General features: G+C 46.6%; 1 protein-coding gene across 1 annotated transcript in view; it reads left to right on the top strand.

The window, feature by feature from the left end:
- Positions 1 to 22,952, top strand: part of LOC144791308 (2-acylglycerol O-acyltransferase 1-like) — a 143,595-nt gene extending 120,643 nt beyond the window's left edge. Inside the window, exons 5-6 of the mRNA XM_078665974.1 lie at positions 9,901 to 10,100; positions 22,083 to 22,952. Of these exons, the coding sequence (XP_078522100.1) occupies positions 9,901 to 10,100; positions 22,083 to 22,237 (355 nt within the window). The 3' untranslated portion in view covers positions 22,238 to 22,952. The remainder of the gene's footprint in view (positions 1 to 9,900; positions 10,101 to 22,082) is intronic.
- Positions 22,953 to 23,371: the final 419 nt, after the last annotated feature.

Here is a 23,371-nt window from a genome sequence, read left to right as displayed (position 1 = left end):
TACCATTTGCAATGCCAGATTCGGGAGTCCTGTGGCCAGTATTGGAGGCAATATTTCTGTACTGCCTCCAAACATCATTCTGTTTTTATCATCTTCAATTCAGTTTCGGCCAGTTGCTTTTGACCCACTTACTAGCTTCTAAAATGCAGGTTTTAAAACCTATTTTTCATACTACAGGGCCCACAGCCCTGTCCTTAATTAATCAGTGCAAAGCAAACTCTATCACAATCCCGAACAGTACTGACTAATGCTGCTCCTCACTCACAAGGATTTAGTGCCTTTCTCAGGCAGCCAGCGTTCTAAGTATTTTTAGGGCAAAAACTGAAAAAAGAATTTACACTATGAACCAGGTTCGAAGATGTTTAGGTGCTACAGCAGATGCCATCTGCTTGAATCAAGCTGTTAGTATTTTTACATTTGAGAGATTTTGTCCCTCGTTTTGTACCATCTAGAAGCTTTGTGAATGTGTATCCATGATGCTCCAGACATCCTGGACTCATTGTCCTCAAACCTAGTGTTTTCCACTTCTTTTTTTACTTACAAATATCACACCCTCTGACCTTCATATGGAAATAAGGGCTAGTGCCTGTAGAGCCATCCGGGCCCTCTACTACAATGTTGCTGTTTCCATGCATCTACACACCCCTCGGGTGGGCTAGACCCGTGGGGATAAATAAACGGCCGGAGACCGCTTGGGGTCTTCCGGCCACGAGTGTGAAAGTACCTGTCTCATGTGTTCTGTCCAAGCACTGCTACGGCCTAACTTTACCTGGACCCTGCCATGCTACATTGGCGACGAGGCCGGTCGCACCCCACGCGTGCCCGCCTACCTGCGTGGTTCATAATGGGAGCGTGCAGAGCCCACCCGCATTGCCCTACTCCCTCTCTTGGCGCTCTGCAGGGAGCTCGCGGAGCCCACCCGCATCGCTCCGCTCCGACGGACGCCTGCTGCCTCCTGGAGCCTGACGCCCCCGGCCTCTGCAGCTGCACCGCCTGCGCCGCTGCCAGCGCAGATCAGCTTCTGCCCGCCCACGTGTCTCCCTGGCCATCGGGAGCGCGTTCAGCCGGCGGCGCTCGCTGGAGCTGTGCTCACCGTGGGGTAAGTGCCTGCTGCCCCGCCTGCATGGCGCTCACCTTGTGGACGTCTCCGCTCCTGCCCCCCGGCAGCTCTGGTGCCGCGTCAAGGCCCGCAGGCCTGAAGTCGTTCCCCCCCCCCCCCCCCATCTGCTCTTCGGCGAGGCTCCGGGATGGGCTGCCCAGTCTGCTTCGGCCCAGCACGTGCCCAAGCAAACTTTTTCCCTCCCCACCGACTGCACAGCAGGTCATACCTGCGTCAAGTGGTGGCACAGGAGGACTCAGCTGGTTTCTTCTGGGATACCGAAGGCATGCTTACGCCCCCTGGAGACAGCTGGGTGTGAGGGAAGGTAACAAGAACAAAGACTGAAAAAAAGGAACAATAGAACAAAACGAAAAATAAGAAGGGGTGAAAGGAATAGAGAAGGGCACACAGCAGCCTGCCACACCCACGTTTTCTCTCATCCCACGGGGAAGCGCCAAGGGTGCATTACCTCCTGCGCGCACGTGTAGCCACGAGGCAGTTGGTGGCACGTGGTCCTGCGCCGGCACACACGCCCAGCCACCGATTTTCGACATCCAGGCCACACCCTCGCGCCGGTGCTCCAGCGCACGGCCACCATGAGCAACCAGTTGACAGCTGGCACTGCTGCCCAGCAGGATGGAACAAATAATCTACATGGGGGTGCCAATGCACCTCCCCCAGGGCACAGCCACACGGCGGTCGCACCTCTGCCCCCTTCAGTGAAGCCTCAGACCCTGCGCCAAGATGGAAAGGGTGGGTCAGAAGGCTCAACCACTACTTCAAGGGGACAAGGGAAACTAATGGCACCGTCAAATGGTCACTTCTCATCTGCTATGGGGGCGCGGAAATCTATGACCTCTTCCAGACGCTCCCTAACACTGGGTATGACGACGACTACGAGGTGGCGGTCGCCGCGCTCAACAGGCACTTTGACCCCTAACTCAACCCCGACTTTGAGAAGTTCAAGTTCAAGTGGGCGTGGCAGATGGACTCGGAGTTTGTCGACATGTTCTATGCACGGCTACGCCGGCTGGCCAGCACGTTCCCATTCCCCGACCAACGGGAGGAGATACAAGACCAGATCATCCTGGGTTGCCACTCCAAGCTCCTGCGGAAGTTGATCCTTCGTCAACCAGGAATCTCACTGGATGAGATCCTGGTCCTGGCCCGCTTCCACGAGCTGTCGGACGTCAGAGTGGAAGAAATGGAAGCCGCCCTGCACACACCTGTTGCTGTCTCACATGTGCCTAGGCACCCACCGATCAAGAAACCGAGGGCGGAAGCAATCCAGAGACGCCCCACCACAGCTCACCAAGCGCCCAGGCCACCACCAGGTGGACCGTGTGAATACTGTGGTGAAGATCACCCCGCTACGGCCATCTGCGGGTCGAAGGGGAAGACATGCTCCCGCTGTGGCAAGCTGAATCACTATGCCAAAGTATGCCGTGGTGGGCGGGTTAGACAAACGTCGTCAAGGCCCAGAAGCATGCCCGTGTTCGCCAGATCTCTCTCTCGACGACCTGCCATCGACAGCGGAGGACCAGCCACAGGAATGACGCCCGACGTATGAAGATGAGGACGAGTAAGTGTTTGTGGTGTCGCACATCAGCAGAATGGACAGTCGTCCAAGGCCACCTCCCATGTGCTCCGTCTCAGTTGAAGGCACCGATGTACAAGCCCTCATTGACACCGGTACGTCTGTCAATGTGATGGACTCTGAGCAGTATGACCGCCTGTCACCTGGACCCCCATGTGCACCTTCCACGGCCCGAATCTACACATATGGAGGGACTGACCCGCTTCCTCTCCGTGGAGTCATTCAGGCCACAGTCGCGAGTGGAAACTACTCCACGAGGCGAGGTTCCACATCACCGAAGGAAGAAAGGGGACTCTGCTCAGCTGCCACATGGCTGATGACCTAGGACTTGTCTTCTTCGCCAACCAGCTCCATGACTCCCATGCTGAAGCAACGCTGAAGGAATTCCCGGCTCTCTTTAAAGGACTGGGAAAGCTCAAGAGCAAGAAGTTCAAGCTCCACATTGACCGCTCGGTACGACCAGTGGCCCTCCAGCACCGGCGGGTGCCGTTCAACCTTCGCCTGCAAGTGGAGGAAGAGCTGAAAAAGCTCGAAGATCTAGACTTGATCGAAAAGGTCTCTGGCCCAACCCCATGGGTGTCCCCGCTGGGCATGGCACCCAAAACCAAGCAACCTGGAGCCTCTGCGTCGACATGAGGCTGCAAAATACCGCTGTAAAGAGAGAACGTCACATCACCCCCACAATGGATGACATTGTGGCGGACCTAAACGGGGCCAAATGGTTCTCCAAGCTAGACCTGAATGCTGGCTGCCATCAGCTGGAACTGGAGCCCGAGAGCAGGTATATCAACACCTTCTCGACACACGTTGGCCTCCGAAGATACAAGAGGCTCAGCTTTGGAGTGTCGTCAGCCGCCAACGTCTTCCAAAATGCCATCAGAGAAGCACTGTCGGGGCTGCAAGGTGTGATCAACTTTAGTGATGATATACTAGTATTCTCAAACACGCTGGAGGAACACCGCAATCACCTACGAGCCACTATGTAGAGGCTAGCAGACTGTGGTTTGACTCTGCACAAGTCCAAGTACTTGTTTTATCAGGAGACAGTCGACTTCTTCGGATATACGTTCACCCGAGAGGGGCTCCTAGTGGACCCTAAGAAGGCCGAGGCCATCCGCGCAGCCAGCACGCCAAGAAACTCCACCGAAGTGAGGAGTTTCCTTGGCATGGCCACTTATTGTGGGCGTTTCATTCCCAACCTCGCGGCCATGTCGGAGCCACTCCGGGTCCTCACACGCCATGATCACAAATGGAGCGGACAACGGCGGCCAACAAAGCGTTCCAGGACATCAAAGCAGGACTGCTAAACCAGACGGTGATGGCCTACTTCCATCCAACGCGACGCATAGAGCTGGTCGTCGACGCCAGCCCAGTGGGCCTAGGAGCGGTCCTCCTTCAGGAACACTGCCCGAAGGTCTGGAAACCAGTCGCTTATGCCAGCAAGGCCCTCACTGACACGGAGACCAGGTACGCTCAAATTGAAATAGTGGTGCTGGCTCTCAAATGGGCGTGCCAACATTTCCATCTGTATCTGTGCGGCCAGGGGTTCCACGTTGTGACTGACCACAAACTGCTACTCCTACTGTTTGCAGGCTCATCACGGCTGGCGCCCCCGAGGATCGAACGGTGGGCAGTGCAGTTAGTAGTACAATTTCAAGGTAATCTATCATCCAGGGGCCCACAACCCAGCCGACTATCTGTTTCGTCACCCAGAGTCAACTTTGCCACGGGACTTGTCGGCAGATTCCTGCAACACCGAAGCCTTCGTCAACATGGTGTCGCAAGGGGCATGTCCCACAGCCATGACGCTAGAAGAAATTAGCCGGGCCACCCTGGAAGACCACGCTCTGTCGCGAGTTAGAGAAGTGCTGGAGAGCAATGGATGGGCCCGCTTCATGTATGGGGCACGCGTCCTCTGGCCCAAAGTCAGCCATGCCTGACACCAGCTCTTGCAAGTCTGCCATGAACTCAGTGCGGGGGTACTAGGAGTTGTGTTAAGAGGACACCTGATAGTGGTACCAGAGAGTTTGCAGAAACGGATCCTCACGTTGGCACACGTTGGCCATCAAGGAATGGCGAGGACAAAGGCCTGGTTGCGGGACAAGGTCTGGTCCCCAGCGATGGACTCCATGGTGGAGGAAATGGCGAGACAGTGCCACGCCTGTACGATCACCGTAGGGGATCCAGTGCCTGCACCCATGATCACGGAAGAACCGAGCAGGACTCCCTGGACACACATCAGCCTGGACTTTCGGAACTTCCCAGATGGACGTCACATGCTGGTCTTGGTTGACTCATTCTCGAAGTTCCCCATTGTCGAAGTAGTGTCGTCAACAGCATTTCTCCAGGTGAAGAGGGTCCTGGACAAGACTTTTGTGATGATGGGACTGCAGGAAGAGGTTCGGTTCGACACCGGAAGATCACCCTGCTATGGCCACAAGCAAATGGGGAAGTGGAACGTCTGATGAGGAAACTCAACCGAGCGCTGCGCATCGCCGTGAATGGGGGAGAAGACGACGAAACAGCTCATCACCAATACCTTGGTGCGTATCGACAGACCCCTCACAGCACAACCAAGTGTGCTCCGGCTCACCTACTGTTCAAGTGGGCCCCACGAGACAGTATCCCGTCGGACCCGACAAGGGTGCCCGTGGAGCGGGACGATGAAGAGGTCCAAGCAAGGAGGGAAACAACAAACCGGAAGGCCAGCAAAGACCGAAGGGCATAAGAACCTCCACCACCCACCACCGGAGACACCCCGGCAAATCAGCCAAGGTGGTGCCGACTCTGCCAGGTCGACTCATCAAAGCACAGCAACAGAGTCGTCCGAGAGTGTTTTGTCCAGTGCCCTGGCCGGTCCCAGTTCCCAGAGCCAGAAGTATGGTCTCCGGCCGAATCCTTTGCCAAGTCAGAGACTGAAAGACTTTGTATATACGTCTCCATGAACTGGGAGGACTTGATGTCCGGAACCGAAAGAAAGGAGAGATGTAGAGAGCCACCCGGGCCCTCTACTACAATGTTGCTGTTTCCATGCATCCACACACCCCTCGGGTCGCGGCCGGAGACTGCTCGGGATCTTCCAGCACCGAGTGTGAAAGTTCTTTTCTCGTGTGTTCTGTCCAAGCGCTGCTGCGGCCTAACTTTACCTGAACCCCGCCACGCTACAGCACCCACCTATTTTGGAGCTGGCGACACTCAGTGCTCCCTTGAAGAACTTCCCAAGGTTTAACCTTCCCTCCGTGGGAGAGCTGAGCCAAAACTGGTCCTGTCAAAGACTGCCCCCTCCTGGAGATGGTGGGAACTGTGTGCACTTTTACTTTTCAGATTTGTTTGAGATGTTTGCGCTTGGGCCCTGAAGACTATAATATTGGTATAATTTGTGCAGCAGAGGATATGTTGTAACGAGAATACAGAGTGAGCATTAGGACTCTTGTATGAAATCAACTCCATATCGCTCAAGAGTCCTCTGGGTCTTGGGATCAGATTATGCTGACCGCTCAATTTGCCCCTCGTCTGCATTAAATGTTGCCTGTCTAACGTTGTTTTGTTATTTTGTTGGCTTAATGATGGTTAAAGCTTTTGAATTAATTGGTGATCCATTCTTCTTATCACTGGATACTTAAGGTGATGTTTCAATGCTGCACTGTGGCCATTGGTGAACGCTGTACTTTTTTTTTTTTTAACCTAGTTTATCACCATAGAATCGTTTTATTGCTTAGCAGCTGAAAACCTCACTGGCTCACCTTTTGATTGATCAGTTTGCTTCTCTGCTGGCAATTTGTCTTGTCTAAATTCTACAGTGATTCCTTGGTTTTCTTTGACTGGTGCAAAGTGTTCCATTAATACAGCTGGAACCACGTTTTCGTGCAGTGTAAAGAAGCGTTAGTGAAAATTAAACATGTGGAAAATCGACTTGATTTGGGCAGTGTTAGTGGCCCCCTGTTAAAACTCTCTCTATATATTGGGCTTTTGAGTTCTGGGGCAGTTATTTTGTAAGATGGTTTTCAACATACAGCTAACGTTGAGTGAGATCAAATGTTTGCGCCAAATGACAGGTAATGTTATCAGAAGCGTCTCTGATAGTATTTAATAGCCTTAGTTAAGGTTTCCTGGCTAATAATCCGGGTTCTTCTCTAAGGCCTTCAGTGCAGAATAAATTGCTACTGACTTTACCTCTGCTTTTTACAAATTAGCTTGTTCAGTTACCAAAGGGTTTATGTTGCTTAAATCTGATTGGGTGTATGTTGAACTGCTTAGAGTCTGGGTGCATAATGTGACTGATAGGAAAAAGTAGTATTGCTCAGCAGTCGCCATGTACTATTCCCTTTTCCTTTTTTGGCTTTAAAATGTATTGGTAAACTGCCTTTGACGGCACCACAGAGGTCTATAGAAGATGCATTCTAGTTGTGACATATGGCTGAGGGGCGTATTGTGTTTTCGTACCCTGACTTGAACAATTGGATTCCAGCTTTACCATAGGCACGAGGAAGACAGCTGAAGGGCTGCCCTTATTTCAAAACGGCGTTAATTACGCTTTTGAAAGCACAAACATAGTATATGAGTGATCCATCTTGAAAAGTGAGCAAAAGGCTTGGACGCAAAATTGTTTTTACAAATCCATGTATTGTGCTCTTCTGAGACCCTTCTTTTGTGAATACAAATATTATATTCTCTAAAATGTAACAAGTGCTTAGATTTGCATTAGCATTACCAATGTATTCAAACATCATAAATGTGTCCCTTGAATGTTAAACTATTTTTCATCTTATAGTTTGTTGCTCCAACAGCCCCATTGGGAAATGCTAGAAAAACATTATCACACAAACTCGTATCACACAAAACAGCACTAACCCATCCGACAGGCATTGTACAACCATTACACCATGTAGTACAAGTGCGATGGCAAAGTCCTCTTGCACACCCACCCGAGCAAATAGTATTGGTAATGACCACAGCAAACTATCAAACTTCTCTGCCAAACCAACAGGGTGCCAAGGAGAAATCCCAGAGCCATGTGGACAAGTGTCCAAATTCCCAAGCCCATCAAGACTATAGTTGTGGCAGACATGCGTTAATGCATCATGAACTCACATTTAAAGCAAATCTTTGGTGGTAAAGAGGTTTCATGATAGTGTCCCTGGTGACATGGAGTCATCTGGCAACCTTTCTTATAGTAGAGGTATTAACTTTTGAGATTTGCTTGTTTATACACTAGCGTGTACCATGCTGTTACATTACATTTCTCAAAGATATTTAATTTGTTTACTTATTACCTCTGAACTATAAAAAAGAAAATCTCAAAGCCCATAAAAGTGTATGAGCTATGGCTTCTAGGAACCAAGACCAAAACTGTTTTTTGGAATATTTAGGGCATATTTTGCAAAACCTAATAATACACTTGGAGGTTAAAGATTTTCGAACCCATTTTGATTTTTAGAGACAGCACAGTAGTCCAAGTTGAAGATTCAAAAGAATTTGCTATAGATCTTTCTCTCTCATAAGCACATAGACCACACTGTACAATTGGACCAGTCCAGCCGAAACTGGCAGGCCAGCTCCTCCTTCAAGCCGGAGTGATTACGAGTGGTGACACTAATTGCAAGCATTTCTCCCATCATCTTTTGTGTGTTTCATGTACTGCCCTAAGTGGCCTTGGGTATGCCCAGATGTCAATCCCATGTTCGCTGTGCCACTGGAACCAAGCTGCTGATGAGCTCCAATCAGGGAGAAACTGATCTTGAGTTTCTTGTGTTCCGGTTCAGGGAGAACTGAACTTGGCAGTTCAGGTTTGACTGTTCTATTGGAGCTCGGTCAAGATTGATGTACATATAGCTGGGTTCAAACTGAGATGGCATAGTGGGCAAAAGAGTAATGATGGAATGCTGTTCCAAGCAATTGTCAGTGGTTAGATTTATTGCAAGCATTTTTCCTATCACTTTTTGTGTGTTTGATGTTAAAACCATTAACATAACAGTGACAAACAGTCAAAAATCCTACCATCCCCAGATTTCTCTATGCACCTACCCTTCAAGCCCAATATACGAATTGAGGCGATTAAGTTAAGGGGTGCACTAAGCAAGCCTATCCATTAGTCATTCTTTCATATTTTTATGAAGAATTCATTCATTCTTTCATTCCTTTGATGAACTCATTCATGAACGGATGAAAGAATGAATGATTGTACTAGTGCCTGATTGAATATTAAGAAGAATAGCTAATTCTTTGACCTATGCGTCAAAATCACACTCACGGATATATATTTAGGGCCAGTGACTAGAATTGAAGGATTGAAGCCGGGAGTGAGGTTATGGTTTTTGGACATGGCAAGTGTGATCCTGAAGTGACTTCCCAGGAAATTGGGAACTGATGTCACTAATAGTTGTTTTTCTAAATTAGAATTTTGTGAACAAGGTAGATAGTTTCCTGCTGCCTATGCATGACATTGCTAGTGATGTCAAATTGGTTAGACTATGTCTCTTTACCACTTGTCATTGCCTTGTGCAACCAGTGCCATTGCCGTTATGTGTTGATCAGTTAACTTTATGCCCACTAACTTGTGATAAGCAGTTTGCATTAAACCCCAGTTAGCACACTATGTAACTTTTGACTATACTGTTACCAGTTCAGTCCCACTTTCCAGGATGGGTTTCACACCCCGATTACCATCCATTATACCCAGTTAGCACATCACAGCCTACAATAAATATTCAGAAGATCAGATGCCTTTATTCTCAGTTAAAATTCTGTGTATCTTTTATGCTCGCTTACCATGTGGTGGCCGGTTTCCTTTGTACCCATCTACACACCTCTGCTCAGATTAGATTATGCTACTTAGTACATTAAGCTGCATTTCTACTGTTCCCCGTTTGTTCATTGTGACTCATTTAAATTCTGACCAATTACTACATCACATTTGCTATTGGATCCAGTTAACCCATCATGGCACGTTCAGTTGTCCTTGTATCCTCTTCCTTAGCCCCTCCAATTCCAAACCGTTATAGTACACCCAGCACATTGTCTTACAGAGGCGTATAAGTTCTGGGTTGAGGGATCTCCTGCAACACGCATGTATCAAGAAAAGCCAATGTAGAGGCATTCACTTATTGAACGTGAGATCTTTTGGTTTTGCCAATTCTTGTGTTTTTTCCTTTTAATTCATTGACATTTTGCTTGTCATCTGATTACATGTACTTTTGATTTACAGAGCCCACCTGGTCCCAGTGTTTTCTTTTGGAGAAAATGAACTCTTCCAGCAGGTTCCAAATCCGAAAGGATCTCTTCTCCGGACTGTTCAGGAGAAGCTGCAGCAGATAATGGGCATTTCAATGCCCTTGTTTCATGCTAGAGGAATATTTCAGTACAGCTTTGGTCTACTGCCTTACAGGAAACCTATCAACACAGTCGGTAAGTCCTCACCGGGCCACCTTCACATTTGGTATTGACAGAAAGGGGCTAGTGTCTCAGTTAAATTTAAGCGTTGTGTTTCCCATGTAGAGAACCCTTTGGTATATGTTCCTGTGTAAGGACATTCCACTTTCTTCTCCGTACCTGCTCTCACTCGCACTGCTAATCAATATAATGTATGTAGTAGATAGGCCGCTGAAATATTTTGCAATTGGGGTATTGACCAGAGCAGATTTAAGAGATGAGGTCACACATTCATTTTCACATGCAGGTTCCTCCGAGTACTAGTATCAGATTTAATATCACATCATTGGCAGGTGCTGCAGCTTTCAGATTAAAAGACGTAGCGCTGAACATCTAGTGATAGCAATGGGTAAATGGAAGAAAACACAAAACAAGCATTGGTAAAGCCAGTAGGTCACATCTTTGGAACTATTTTTAGTCCGGCTGCCCGGCATCCTCGATGCGATGTATCATGACTAAAGTATATTAAAAAAAGCCTTTGACATCACTACCCACATCATTTTGTAGGTGCTCACAACGTGCATCCGCGCTCACAACATGTTGTAGGCTTTTTTCCCCCACTTAGTTACCGATCCGAGTTGAATTGGTAACTAAAAAGACAAACTGAGCGAAAGCAGGTGAGGCGGAAGTAGGTGACAAAAGCAACCTGGGGACCGCGTGGGACAAGGAGAAACGACTGAGAGAACATTGTGGGACAACTAGGAAAGAAGCACACAGGTGATCAATCAACGGGTGGCAGTATGGGTTTGGGGACGAGGACGCAAGTGAGGAGGCGAAGCAACAGGGCAATGTGGAGCAGGTAAGATAGAAGTAGATGGATAAAAGAGCAACAGAGACGTGCACCGGGTGAGTGCAACTTAGATGGGGCATGGAGAAGCCCATGGATGACAGAAGAGTAGAGGTAGCCGGTAGAGTACTAGTATATATGAAGGGGCAGAGGACTGCGGGTATAGCCATGGGTATATACATACACTAGGGTAGAGGTCCATGGTTTTGGCTTGGAAAGGCGTGCTTGAGTGCAAGTATGCAAGTGAAAGAGTCTTGTTAGCGGAAAATCATATAGGAGGGTAAAAGCGGAAGTAATCAACTTGGGCATTAAAAAAAAAAAGGTAGTAGAGAGGTTAAGGGGAAAGAGGAGAGGTATACCCTTCCACGCAGTAAGAAAGAGAAGAGGTACACACAGGGAGAATGGAGACTGTCCGGGCGGAGGCTATCCAACATTAAAGGGAAACCGTTGATATTTCTGCAAAGAGATTTTGTTCAACATTAGACATTCCTCGCTACCGATTCCATATTGTGGAACTGCCTTTTATTTCACACACATTTGACGAAACAGGCTTGTAGAGAAAGTATTCTGAATAGGTTTCAAATAGTACATATTTCGGATCATTTGCAATCAAGGATGAGACTGTTTCTATATAGTTATGATTAAGGGTCCCAGGTCATAGACTTGTCTTCTGTATGCCTTAAAGACAATATTGACCGCTCCTGTTCTCCGACAGTGCCATAGGTGGCTATTGCCTCCACTGATAGTAAGAAAGAGAATATAATCAATATGTTTTTAAAACATTCGTCCGTAAAACAGATAATACATGTTTATAAAATTCATTTTAACACAGCATTTCCATTCACGTTAATAACTATGTACATTTCTCAAAAGCTCCTAGATATCAACCCATACCAGTAGTTACCTAAAAAACTGCATGTTGGATACACCGTCGGCAGCATTCTATCTTCTACACTCTATTTTCCCAAGGTTTCAAAAAACATTACGATGCAAATATAAAAACAATGGACAATCAAATAAAACATGAGTAATAGTGCATTTCACAATTGAAACAACAGGGGTAGATCTTGCCCTCGTTCTTAATTCTTAAAAGTAAACCGGGGACCCGCATAATTGTATTGCAACCTGACAATTTTTAGAATTTCTTGACAAAGTGACATCTTGGATGAGTAATAACTATGTGGAAAAGTATTAGGGTTATCCAAGATTTGCAAGGTCAATCCAGTGGAGGATATTTGAGACAAATAATACCATGGCAGATAGATAGTTCGTGCTCCATCACATAAACGTTTTTTTGATGTAAAGGGATCCTAACATCCAACGTCTTCTGAAGATTGTGTGAGTGCATTAATATACTTGTGAAGAGCCTGAGCCCATCTTCCCTCATTTTGTTGGACTTCAAACCAGCAGATTTTAGATAGACTATCATCTGATAAAAGTTTATATAAAAATGTTAAAGATGTATATCAGACAAGTGTGACCATTGCATTAAATTAATTTCACATTGGATACTTTGTGTCATTGTCCCTTTTGGGAGATGTAATGTTTTTTGTAAGCATTCATTTTCCCCGCGATCTAAAATGTCTGTTTTTTTTCTCCCAAACACAGTATTTCGATTCATTTAAAAAAAATTTTTTTTTTGTAAAACCGTTTTTATTGCAGAGCTTAATCATATATACATTATACATTTCTGAGCGTCTTGCATTGTCATTATCAATTCTTAGTTCTTGTTTGGGTAATTTGTATACACGGCCAAGAAGCCCACAACCCGGAGGTCGGGCGGCGTCAAATTGTGAATCACCCCACGCAGCAACTCTTGAGCACCTTCAATTCCCCGTGCAAGTCTTTCTGCAGTCTGCTTTTACACTTTTCACCCCACCACCCCCTCTAAACTCCCCTTCCCCCCCCAACTTCGAAACGCCCTAAACTCCCCCCCCCCCCCCCACTCATCCCTATTGCCTGCGCCTACGCCTGGTATCGCTGTTACTGTGTGTATATGAACTCTATCAGGAGCGATCCGGGATGTCCAAAGAAAGTGCCCCTGGTGTGTCAGTGGAATCCTCAGTTCCTGAGTTGGAATACCCTTCCTCCTCCTCCAGCGTACTATCTCGCAGTGCTTGCACTAGCGCCTCCCATGCCTCTGCCGCTTCCAGTGCCCTATCGTCAGATTTGCGACGAGCCAATTGGTATCTGAGAGTACTTTCGCTCGCCGTCCATTTGAGGCATTCATTGAACCATCGCTTGTGTGTGGGCCCCTTTTTTGATTTCCAATTTCTAGTTATTTCCCTCTTAGCCAGTATCAGTCCCATGTCTATAAACTTGCTCGTGACCCTATTCTTGGGTGTGCGCGGGAACCAATGCAGCACTCCTACCGCCTTAGTGTATTGTAGTTCTCTCCCCTTTGCTGTGTTCAATGTCTCGCCAACCTCCTGCCAATAGTCTCGTAAGTGTGGGCAGTCCCATAACATATGTCCTAAGTCCGCCCCTGCTGTGTTACATCTGGGGCAAGCCGCATTTTCCACCCCAAAGTATTTCCCGATTTTCCCTGGTGTAAGGTAGGCTCTGTGAAGAATATAAAAATGTATCAGTTGGAAGCGGGCGTTCCTCGTGCTCTTTCTAGCTCGCCATAGCAGTTGCACCCACGCTGTGTCAGGGATCTCCATCTGGAGGTCTAGTTCCCATTTGTCCTTCAGTGTTGTCAGAGGTTTTAAAGGTTCTCGCAGCATTCTAGAATAAAGGCACGTCACTGCCTTATATGTACCGGCTGCCATCATAGTGTATTGGCAGGCCATGGACGTAGTGGGCTCCAGCAATCCCACCCCCCCAGTGTGCCTGCATAGCCCTGGTCACGGCTGCGTGCAGCAGGGAATCTCCTCTCGGAAGATCGAATCTGTCTTGCAAGATCTGGTATGGGAGTAATGTCCTGTCTTCATATAGGTCTCCTGCAGCCGTGACCAGTCACCGCCGTGTGGAAGTGCTGTCACCATTCCCAGCGGTATCTCGGGTGCATACATACGTCGCACTCCCGCTCTTCGCCGTGCCCGATTCCAACAGAGCCTAAACGTCTGCTCTTCCAGGGACAAGTCTTTGAGGACGAGCTTCTGCTGTAGAGTAATGTATGCAAGCACATGTCGGGGGGGTACCTCCGTCCCTCTCTTGCTCGGGGCCTCGATATACCCTTGCCACCTCCTGCGTGAAGACTTGTAATTGAGCCGCTAGGTAGTAGAACTCAAAGTCCGGAACCGCCATGCCCCCCTCATCCTTGGGCCGGATCAGCATGTCTAACTCTATTCTACGTCTGCCCGTGCCCCACAGGAACGATATCAGCAATGAACGCAACTGCTGAAAGATAGAACCAGGAATCCACACCGGTAGCGTGCGGAAGTAGTAAAGGAGGCGCGGCAGAGCTATCATTTTCACTAAGGAGATGCGGCCTATCATCGAGAGCAGAAGAGTGGCCCATAAGGACATACTCCCCTTCAATGCTCGGATACATCGGCCCACATTGCCCTCTAGCATGTCTGCCGCCTTGTGGTACACATATACTCCTAGATATTTCAAACAAGCAGGTTCCCAGTTAAGTTGTGGGCGATTGGCAGGTCGCTCCTCTCCCTGATGCAATGGGAATAAGCAGGATTTAGACCAATTCACTTTCAGGCCTGACAGCTTACCGAAAAATTCGAGGAGCTTTTCTGCGCCCTCCAGCGCCTCGTTGGCGTCCTCTAAGAATAGTAAGAGGTCGTCCGCATACAGCGAAATAACCTGCGGGTTTCCCCTATAGGTCAGGCCCTTGTAATATCTTCCCGTCCGCGCTTCCGCCGCAAATGGTTCTATCGCTAAGGCAAACAGCAGTGGGGATAACGAGCACCCTTGCCTAGTCCCGCGGCACAGTTGGTACTGGTGCGATATTAGGGAGCCTATCCGGACTCGTGCCGTTGCGGACGTGTACAGTACTTTGGTCCATCCTATATAATTATCGCCAAGGCCGAAGCGTTTCATGACCCTATAGAGATATCCCCACTCTAAACTGTTAAATGCTTTTTCGATATCAACCGATAACACTAAGGGCAGTCGCGCCTCTGGCATCGGGTCACCCATTAGTCGGCGTACATTGACAGTAGTGCTCCGCGTGGGGATGAAGTCGGATTGATTGCTGTGAATCAACTCCGTCATGTGGGTCAACAGTCTAGTGGCCAGTATTGTACTCAGGATTTTGTAGTCCGTTGTCAGCATGGACAGCGGGCGATAAGAGGCTAGTTTGGTCTTCTCCCTCCCTGGCTTCAGTAAGGGGATCATCAAGGCTTCGCACATGGATTGGGGCAGCCTTCCCCTAGATTTAGCTTCGTTGTAAACCACCTGGAGTCGTGGGGCTAGTTGTTCCAAGTATTTACTGTAAAATTCTATTGGCAATCTGTCCAAGCCCGGGGTCTTGTTTCGAGCCATCTGCTTCACCGCGCTTCCTATTTCCCCTATCGTGATATCCCTGCCCAGGCCGTCTGATTGTTCCTGATGTAGCTGCGGCAATTGCAGTCCCCCCAAAAAGGTGTCGATCTCACTTTCTCGTCCTTCCAGTCCACTTTCGTAAAGTGCTTCGTAAAATGACCGGAAGCTGTCCAGGATCTCTGTTTGGGAATTGCATATGTGCCCCCCTTCTTTTTCAATGTCCAAAATCTGGTGCACTGTATTTCGATTCATGGTGAGGTCTTGTGCTAAAAAGCTTTTAGGAGCCATGCACAGGATAGTCCCCTGTAGATTAAATAAAATGTAACCAGGGAGCTCGTCTGCAGAAGTGCTCTCGTTTTAATAGAATTTGTATGATCATTCCACTTAAGGTTTGTTTCTAAATGCAACCCTAAATGTTTACAGGTTTCAACTTCTTCCACCCTTATATTAGCTCAAAAAAACAGCAGGGATTTAAAACTATTCTCTTAAATTCAATACTTTGTTTTATTTCTTAATTTAACTGTAAACATTTTTCAATAACTGAACAATGCGTCAACTGTCTTTTGAAGACTCCTTGTAATATAATCTAATGATCAAAATCATCAGCATAAAGAGACTGGGAATATGAATTGATTCCATTTTCTGAAAGAAGAGTTTGAGCTATTTATTGTGCTTGGCATATCCTTCACATATAAACACAAAAAAGGTGGGTGCTAAAACACATCATTAGGCATAATTCATTACAGATATTTGCTTTTTTGCAAAGGTGGCCAGAATAATCCATTTCCACTCGAACCCAATTGGCTGTATGCAGAGTCTGAATTAGAGGTAAAACACCTCATGGGGCATTCCTAGCTGATAACTGGTACCATCATTTCTCTTTATTTATGGTATTGAATGCAGTGTGGAAGTCTAAAAAAACAACAATGCAGCATCTGATTTATCTCTGGACTTTTTTATAGTTGCCCATAGAGTAGAACGCTGATCGGTTGTAGAGTGACCGGCCCGGAAACCTCCCTCCCCGAAAGGCAGTGACTTATAATCCTTAATTTATTCCTCAAGATGGGTTAACAGGATCTTGGAAAAGATCTTTCCAGATACATCAAGGAGGCTACTTAGCCCGTAATTGAATCCTCCTGTCCCCTTTCTTCAAGATTGGCTTTATTATGGAACCCATCCAAGATTCTGTAACAGATCCTGTTCTTGCAATCCACTTAAATAATAACTGACAGTTTGATGCCCAACAATCCATATTTGATTTTTATTATAATTGCAGGGCTATTATCTGGACCAGCAGATCTTTTCAATTTAAAATGTTACGGTCTTCTTTTATATATTTCAACGAGAATGTCTATTATTTCTTTATCGTTTGAATGTATATTTTCTGAAATGTTTGAGGAAACTATGCCAAATAAAAGTATTTACGCGTAAACCCCATCCTTCTTCAGCTCTCATATGATGGAGCAACAGCATTTGTATCAAAAACATGGTTTACCAAGGCCCCCGAAATAATTTTTGCTCCCCTGCTGCACTACCTCAACCTTCAATTCCAATGTGCAATCAATAAAGAGAACAATTGCAACATAAATCAGTGGGTGCTTTAAATTTAGCAAGTAACTGTAATTGAACTAGGTCAAGTCTTGTTCATAATATAATTGGAAAATCAATATCTAGTTGCAATACCCTATCTTTTAGTAGTGCTTCCTTCAAAAGCAGAGTGAGTACTCTGTAGTACCCAGTGATCATTACCCTCGTGTTTCATAAATCTAAATCATGTGAAAAACAAAAGAATACTGTAGGAAACAAACACATAATTAATGGACCAATAATTTGAGCCAAAGCCAAATGTTTCTACTGCTGGACAATCCGAATTAGATCTGGTTACTCTGCAAATTTGGAATTATAGTTTCAACGTTACCCATAAAACCGATCAAACTTAATTTTATCTCCTTATGCTAGCAAATGAATATTAAAGTTAAAGTTTGTTCTTTATCTGTTTGCAGTTTAACAACAATTATTTGAGTCCATTCTGTAACCAATGCAATGTTTAATAATTTACTAATTATCCTTATGTAAATTTGAAAAAGCAGGCTTCCACATACCCGCCCTTTACCATGCATGTGCCCAGGTTTGTAGGTAGACACAAAACATTTTCTTGCTATCAAGCCACTTGTAAATGGCCCTCCTCATGCACACACAACGGTCTACACAACCGATACGGGACAAATGGGCGGCCCACTGAGGGAGAGATTGGACGGACAAGGAATGGACCATGATCCTAGCCTGCCCCATGAATATCCCACGCAACTCCCGCTTCCGAACCATTCAATTTTACATACTGCACCAGGCGTACTTATCACCAGATAGAATCAACAGATACTTCATGATCAACACCTCTACCTGTCCCAGATGCGACCTGCTAGGCGCGGACCTTTTGCACATGCTCTGGCATTGCCCCTCTCTAGCCACATATTGGGGGGAGGTGACGTCTCTCCTGACACGCAGTACTGGCCCAGGGCTGCCATACACATGGGAGGCTTGCATTCTAGGATTATATAAAAGAAATAAGCTAAATAAGACACAAGCCAGGTTCTGGGATCTAGGCCTCATCACAGCCAAGCGGTTACTCACCAAACACTGGAAAAAGAGGGAGCCACCGATCCCTAAATTCTGGTATGCTTCCTTCACTAACTGGGCTAGGGCAGAAAGCGTGGCATTACATCAAGAGGAGATAGCGGGCTTAAGGCAATTCCCAATCGCACAACACTGGGATGGTATCATGAGATCCCTCCAGACAGAGGGCGCGACCAGAGGATTCGTAAGGGGATCGCCACAAGCGAGGTGACGCAGACGGGATGGATGGGGAGACGTCAGGAACACAGATAGTGCTTCCCCCTCATGACACTCACACACTCGGAGCGCTGGGGATGTGGTGCTTACAGACCGGTAGGGACTGCCTCCTCCCCAGCCACCCTGACAACTGACAGATGACCATGCCACACGTCCGACGCGTTGGTCGGAGGTCCGGACAGCCACTCACACGAAGACACACCAGTACATGTCCTGTTACAATATCTTCCTGGCCCACTTTCGCGGCGTCGCTCCCTTAGGTACACTCTCCCTCCCCACCCCCCCTCCCACATAACCCCCCCCCGTTTAACTATTCTGGATTCTTGTCTCCCGCACATAGCCCCCTTTTTCCTCACACACATCATACAGGAGGCACACTCGGACACCCGACCGGCCACGAGGACTGACGCGGGCCGTGTCTCCCCGACTTACAGACAGGCTATAACAGTTATCCGTATGGAGCATCACACAATGCAGTAATAATCCGTGGGGCTCTGCCGTCCTTACTGGATGGAGTGACTCGCGGCGAGGATAGACCGCACACATGTATCAGATACCTCTACTCTGATGACACGCAACCGAGGTCTATCCATGACCCTTATGGGTTTCAGTACAATAGACACTGAAATGTTACTTGGCGACACGGCCAACAATGTGGGACACACCGATGAGCACCGTTCAGTTCACAGAGTTAAATTGTTTCTTACAAAATAATAAAATAAGACGTCCTTTAAAGGCACGATTGAATTATGAGCACCTGTACTATGAAGGATACCGTTAATGACCTATATTCCATGGTCATAGCTATGGGAATGTATACCTGTCTCTTGCACCCTTCTATCCTTAAAATACATCGTAATGTTGCGGCCGGCCCTATGGGTTGTAGGCTACGCTATGTGTACTGCTCTGTTGATCACTAATAAACGTCTTACAAAAAAAATTAAAAAAAAATAAATAAGCCACTTGTAACTAATTCATAAATATATATATATACTAGCAGCCCGTCCCGACGTTGTCCGGGAGCAATTAGGCTTCAGGGCCCCCGCCCGGCCCGACGTTGTCCGTGGGTCCCCCGGAGCCTTCCTCCATATATTGCAGTATTATACCTCTGTTTACTTTGTGCGCTTTTGTAACCTGCACACGTCACTTTTTCCTCCTGTAATGCGCCGTTTGGCTCACTTTTGTAATGCACCGTTTGCTTCCTCTTGTATATTGTTGGCTCACGATTGTCATTTTTGCTTCATTTAATGTAACGTTTGCTTTTGTATTTTGCCGCCGCTCACCGCTCCTAAATAAATAAATAACCTACCTCATCCACCGCTCACCGCTCCTGTCCGCCGCTCCTCCCTGCCTGTCCGCCGCTCCTCACCGCCTGTCCACCGCTCCTCACTGCCTGTCCGCCGCTCCTCACCGCCTGTCCACCGCTCCTCACCGCCTGTCCACCGCTCCTCACCGCTCCTCCCCGCCTGTGCGCCGCTCCTCCCTGCGCTCATGGCCACCGGTCCTCTTCGTGCTCTTGTACGCCGCTCCTCCCCGCGCTCCTAACGTCAGCACGCACGCCGCGGCCGGCACTTCTTCCAAGGGACTACTTTTTTTTTGTTGGTAAATTTTTGAAATTACGTATATTTATTAAGTTTATATAGCCTATGTCCATCTGCACACCCTGACGATTACAACGATGTATCGGTGTGTAGATTGGCGCTGTGGTTCCCGAGTTTACCCGCCTCAAAGGTTCAAAGTTCTTCCTTTATAATAGTAGTATAGATAAAAAAAGTAGTTTTTGACTTGCCTATGTCTTTGGTGCCGTTTGACAAATCTTCACAAAATTTCCCCAAAAAGTGTCAATTGGGGTCGTCATGTGCCTGGAAAGTTTCGGGGTGATTTGTAACCAGGGGCTGAGAAAAAGGGGGTGGTAAAAAAAACACGCATTTCCCATGTTAATTCAATAGAGATTTTAGACATGACTACAGTTCGATCCCCTATGTCCTTACTGATAAAGCACTGTCTGCCTTTACAACAGTCATATCTGAGCGAGAAAAATTGTTTTCTCATTCACAATGTTAGTGAGCTGAAACATGGGACCCCTCTTGGGCGGACACTACACATGCCTAGATAGATTGCCCTCTTATCTGACTCTGCTTCTAGTGGTGTCCCCTGCATCCTTGAAACGATAACATGCAGTTCCAAGCAGATTTGCAGCAGGCCTTTATGAAGAGCCCCATTGTGAATTCTCTTCCCGCCAAAAGGCAAATAGTAGAGGATGACTATTCCCTCCAGTAGGTTTGAAAGCCAATGAGCCTATGCTTACTTTGCAGTCATTCGTCACGCTCACTTACCCGTCAGCACCATTCACTGGCCCCCATCTGAGAGGCAAACACTCCAATTTCTCCTACATTAACTTTGCCGGTTACCATTGCTACCCACAGTACTCAAAAGAACACCACAGCCGGATGATGGTGAGGATGATGCAGATCACAGGCCACGAGACTTGTTTTGTTGCGTTTTCTGCATCATTAGCACCTCATGCAACGATAATTGCGGTCTCCTACCCTGAATGTGAACAGAGTTAGGGCAATGTGAGAGGAAATGAAGGAGGCTGGCTAATGGAATGATCCTTCCCAAAATAGAGCTGTAACCCCTTGGCTGATCTCTGGTGTCTTTGGCAAGGAGGAAGCATAAGAGAAAAATAGGCTGCAGGAAAGTAGGGAACAGAAGAGGGTAAACGGTATAAACCAAGAAGAGACAAACAGTGTGACGGATTGGGGATAACCGAGTTAGGAATAGTAGACTGTTGGAGAAATGTAAGAGCAAGTGAGGGAGAGACTGGTAGCCATGTCCTTATACAAAAAAAACAATTGATGGACAGAATACAGAACAATGTCATACATTCACCCCAGAACAGAGATCTGGGCCTAAATCCATCGGTTTTTTTCTCCCTATGCTATTCCATTTTGAACCCAGCCGTACGCAAATCAGTCTTAACCCTGCTCCCAATGGGAACAGTCCAGCCGAACTGCCAGGCCAGGTCATCCCTGGACTGGAAACAAGCATCTGAGGACTAGTTTTGGGGGTTCACCCCTCATCAGCTAGGCTAGCTTGACTCTAGTGGCATGGAGAGCACGGGACCTACATCTTGGCATACTCGTCCCACTTGGGTGACAAATGCAAAAAGAAAAATTGATGGACAGAATGCAGAACAATGTCATACATTCACCCCAGTACAGAGATCAGGGCCTAAATCCATCGTTTTTTCCTCCCCTTGCAATTCCAGTTTGAACCCAGCCTTATGCAAATCAGTCTTGACCCAGCTCCCATGACCTTATATACACACACACAGTCACGGACAGCAAAGGTTAAGTCCGACAGCACAGAAGCAGACAATTATAGAGGGACAGGATAAGAAACGGACAGAAAGAGGGATGGGCAGATGGTTAGGTATAGGTTTTCTGGTCTACATGATCTTTATACACTTTGCTGACTAAATCAAAGTTGTAGTAGATAAGAGATCTCACTTTTCATCGTGTTCCTTATTTGGTCTGATTCTGCCTACAGGACAGCAAAGTTCCTCAGAACTGTGAAATTCGTTTGACTGGGAGTTTTGGCTGGATGATTAGCTATTATCACAACTAGCTTAGCTGGCTTTATGAATGAGTGGTGTCTGTTTTCAGCATCCACAGGCCTACATAATGTGGATTGCTCTTGTATTCTAATATGTGAAAGTATGTTACGTTTTTTCGCCCTTGTGTTTACTGCTTGAACTCAAGCACTGTGTTTCAGAATGAACATTTGGCTTGAAGTTCACCGTTAGGCTTTTATATTTAGCTTTTCATCGTATTTACAATAACTATAATCCTTTTTTCCCTTTATTTCTTTCCTAGTCGGAAAGCCCATTGTCATAGTTCGGAATGAAAACCCTACTGTGGAGGAGATTGAACAGCTCCATAAAAAATACTTAGAAGAGCTAAGAGCACTGTTTGAGGAGCACAAAGAGAAGTTTGGGGTACCAGAGCATGACACCCTTATTTTTACGTAATTGCAGCACTGGTTCTCACAAGTTTCTCAATATTATTTTCATGGGCGCGCCTGCTGTACACCCTCAGTCTAACTGTCTTGCTGCCATCTTGTTTGCACATTACTTGCATAAGGGTGGTAGTGGATGTTTAAAAATATGATTTTTGTAAAGAACTGTATGTAAAATATTAACTGTGTGCTTTTAAAAGTTTGAACATGTTTCTATTTGAAAATAAAATGTAACCTCTGGATATGGAGAATGAAACGGGTACTTGTTGAGGTACTTAGACGGGGTGTGTAATCAGTTATGAGCATACATAAAACACAGGTCCTATTTGTGCAGGTCGTAGGAGCTGTTGGAAGGTACTTCTCATCATTGTGTATTCACTGAATTCAGGACACAGTTTCTCATGTTCGGTGATATATGCAACATGTAATTGATTGTTTAATTCAAAAGATGTGAAAGATAACTTAAGCAAGTTTTATTTTTGTATTTATATATCGAATACCTCTTATATTTGGTAATTTGCTTTACTGGCTTCCAAGGTGTGCAATGATTGTCTCTTTTGATTCCATATGCCTCAAGTCTCTTTACTTCCAAGATGTTGCTGAAGGAGCATCTCTTGTTGCTATCCACTCAAATACAACCTTGTTGTATCGGCTTGATTGTATTTTCTCCTGTATTGTATAGATTGCTTTTGTAAATGGATTGAATGAAATAAATTAAAGGAATGTAAGTTAATGAGACCCATACTTATTAATTATACATGCACCTTAGCAGAATAATAGGTCCAAGGTGTAAAATAGTCAAATAAAGCACAACCAGAAAGAGACCGAGTTATCATGGTTGAGGCTAAAGCACTTGGGGCCATATGTAGGTAAACTATGAATTCCGATTCCTTAATACCGAATATTACCGATTCGGTTTTAACCCCTTCGACGCTCATGACGAGCTGGGCTCGTCATGCTGTAGCCTCCTGCTACGCTGATGACGAGCCCAGCTCATCATGTAAAGTGGTATCTGCAAATTCCCAGCACAGGAGAAAAATCCCCATAGCGTTCAAGGTGTTAAGGAATCGGAAAATGCGATGTACATAAAAAATTAGTAAAATGTACCGATTCGCTAAAATTCGGTAAAAAATACAGATTCGGAAGG

This window comes from Lissotriton helveticus, chromosome 11, assembly GCF_964261635.1.
Source record: "Lissotriton helveticus chromosome 11, aLisHel1.1, whole genome shotgun sequence".
NCBI classification, from domain to species: Eukaryota; Metazoa; Chordata; class Amphibia; order Caudata; family Salamandridae; genus Lissotriton; species Lissotriton helveticus.
The sequence above is the reverse complement of the archived record's forward strand: the minus strand, read 5'-3'. Positions and strand labels throughout refer to the sequence as shown.